The following is a 3310-nucleotide window of genomic DNA, read 5'->3' on the forward strand; positions in this document are numbered from 1 at the left end:
AATCGTATAAATGAGGAGTATCACTAAAAAATCGTATAAATGAGGAGTATCACTAAAAAATCGTATAAATGAGGAGTATCACTAAAAAATCGTATAAATGAGGAGTATCACTAAAAAAAGCGTATAAATCAGGAGTATCACTAAAAAATCATATAAATCAGGAGTATCACTAAAAAATCGTATAAATGAGGAGTATCACTAAAAATCGTATAAATGAGGAGTATCACTAAAAATCGTATAAATCAGGAGTATCACTAAAAAAATCGTATAAATCAGGAGTATCACTAAAAAATCGTATAAATCAGGAGTATCACTAAAAAAATCGTATAAATGAGGAGTATCACTAAAAAATCGTATAAATGAGGAGTATCACTAAAAAATCGTATAAATGAGGAGTATCACTAAAAAATCGTATAAATGAGGAGTATCACTAAAAAATCGTATAAATGAGGAGTATCACTAAAAAATCGTATAAATGAGGAGTATCACTAAAAAATCGTATAAATGAGGAGTATCACTAAAAAATCGTATAAATGAGGAGTATCACTAAAAAATCGTATAAATGAGGAGTATCACTAAAAAAATCGTATAAATGAGGAGTATCACTAAAAAATCGTATAAATCAGGAGTATCACTAAAAATCGTATAAATCAGGAGTATCACTAAAAATACAATTGCAAATTAATTAAGACCTCTACCTAGTCATGGCTGATGGAACGAGAGCTTGCTAATCCTGTGGATTAAATAAAGGATTCTGTTTGAAATTCGAAGGCATTAGTTTATGAAAGCCTGCACTCTTCCGATGGTGGTCTTTGTTGTTCACCACGTTTCTTCTCCATACAGTAGTACTGATTTGATGTTGGAATTGAACAGTTGGATTTTTCTGCGAGAAGTGATGAGGTTGGATCACCAGATGTTCTTGAGGGCTATGAAAGATGCTCTTGCTTTTCCGATATGGGTCTTAACATCTGTATCTGTTCCTCCCTGCTGGTTGATCACACTCCCAAGGTATGTGAAGGTGTCAACTTCTTTCAAGTTTTTGTTGCCCAACTCCACTGCCTCTTTGCTGAATGCGTTGATTTTCAGAATCTTTGTCTTGTTAGGGTGTATGTGGAGGCCAACTTGAGAAGTGTAGATGGCCAGTGCAAAGGTCTTGCTCTGCATTTGTTGTTGCTTTTGGGAGAGCAGAGCGAGATCATCAGCAGTGTCAAGGTCATCCAGCTGAGTCCAGAGGGTCCACTGAATTCCATCCCTCCGTCCATCCGTTGTCCGATCCACTGGCCAACTACCATCAGTAATGCAGATCTCTGGGAGAGAACTAACCAAGTACCAGCAGAAGAAGATATCAGAAAAAGGAGATGGCGATGGATCGGACACACCCTGAGGAAACAACAAACGAATATCACACGCCAGGCCCTGAGCTGGAACCCTCAGGGAAAGAGGAAAAGAGGCAGGACAAAAAACACCTGGAGAAGAAACCTGGAGGCAAACGCTAAGCTGACAGGCTACTCCTGGAGGGAGTTGGAGCAAATCGCCCAGGACCGTGGACGTTGGTGGGCAGTTGTGGATGGCCTATGCCTCACCAGGGGCTCAAGGCTTAAGTAAGTCTGTTTGAAATTTTGTGCTGATTTCCAAGTTCGAAAAAATACACCTGAAGGAGGTTACAGAAGATGAAACGTTGTGAGAACAGTAATCTAAATAATGCGAATTATCAATCTTCATCTAAAATGCAGAAACATAAAAATATTTCCTTTTTATTTTGATGAAATTTTTTAAATAACAGAAAATTCTTCAGCTCAAACAAATAATTTTTTTTGACACGTTTTAAAGACATGCTTTCTCGATTAGAGATATTTTCAATGAATTTGTGCCCAGATCCCAAGTTGCTCGAATGACGTGTATAAATATCACATGCATAGAGAATTAACAGGAGACAGTTTCTGTGACTTTGTCGAGTCTTATTGTACCTCAATTTGTCGTACATAAAATGAACTGGTATTTGATTATTCTTCATGTGAGGAAAACAAACTTCTTTTGACGTTTTATGTCTTATTGAAAGACATGCTCCCTCGAGTGAAGAAAGTTTCAATGAATTTATGTCCAGACCTCAGCTTTCCACACTCAGACATGCACAGACACACACACATGCACACACACATATACACACATACATAGATACACACACATGCACAAGCATATACACGCAGACACACACATACACACATGCACACTCATAGACACATGCACACGCATACAGACACACACACACACACACACACACACACACACACAGAAATGTTACCTTCATGCCACAAGATATAGAAATCGATACTTGAAATGCAGTCCACAAAATTCCATTATCAATTTTCTATTTGCTGGAAAACATCAACCACATAAATGTTTATGTCGTTTCGAATTCTAAAACACAGAATTTTTTTGACCCGCAACAAACGAACTGAATTGAAGAGAAGTGCACTTCATTCAGTCGCAACGGCACAGACGAGATCCTTGTAGGATTGATGCAAATCACTATGCCTATTGACCTAAATACTTACAAAGTCGACATGCTGTTATATTTACGCATCAAATGTCCGCAAAAGCATCAACCGGTGTAGTGTGACTCAAATTTTCATGCTGGAGTAGAAAATTGCCAGAAACAAAATTGCTTATCTGAGCGTGAAACTTGAGTAACGTTACCATGCTTAGCGTTGTTGCATACTTTTATAATTGAACATTTGAATCAGCTGTTTTCCTGAAGTTTTATTTATATGTGTGGAAATATGTTTCTTCAATTATATTTCACCTTATGAGTTGGAACAAAGACATTGAGAGCATTGCTGCAATGGTGGGCTCTCTCTATCATGCTAGAAAGTTACTTACGCCTGAAAGTATCTTGTACCTCTATAAGACCACCATTCGCCCATGTCTAGCTGAATCCACTGTGAAAAATTTCCCCCACTCTTTATCTGTGCCTAAATCAAAACGTGGATTCCATGAACAAAGCTTCTTTCTTAGAACTGCATGCCTGTGGAACTCTGTTCCGTCTGCCTGCTTCCCACCGGACTACAACTTGGATGTCTTCAAGTCCAACGTTAACAAATTCCTAATGAACCGCCCCTTAAGTAAACACTTTCAAATCTCCACACTAACGTACTGTACTTGCAATAATCCTTATCCCTGAGTGGCTTCCGGGCCTTGATAAGTGGTGACCACCGTGTAAAAAAAAAAAAAAATGTATGAAGTACTGTTGTCAACTTTGGAATGGTGCATCTGTTACTAGTCCCTCATTCCTGGACAGGGTTTAAAAAAG

At 38.1% G+C, this 3310-nt stretch overlaps 1 protein-coding gene across 1 annotated transcript; it reads right to left on the bottom strand.

Annotated features, from left to right (window-relative positions):
• Positions 1-906: 906 nt before the first annotated feature.
• On the bottom strand, positions 907-2566 carry LOC145241681 (uncharacterized). The gene is made up of 2 exons (XM_080104808.1): positions 2556-2566; positions 907-1318 (listed from the first exon to the last, which is right to left on the bottom strand). Exons 1-2 carry the CDS (start codon positions 2564-2566, stop codon positions 907-909), a joined length of 423 nt encoding a protein of 140 aa, XP_079960934.1.
• Positions 2567-3310: the final 744 nt, after the last annotated feature.

This window comes from Euprymna scolopes, chromosome 20, assembly GCF_053919585.1.
Source record: "Euprymna scolopes isolate OS-2025 chromosome 20, ASM5391958v1, whole genome shotgun sequence".
Classification (NCBI taxonomy): domain Eukaryota; kingdom Metazoa; phylum Mollusca; class Cephalopoda; order Sepiida; family Sepiolidae; genus Euprymna; species Euprymna scolopes.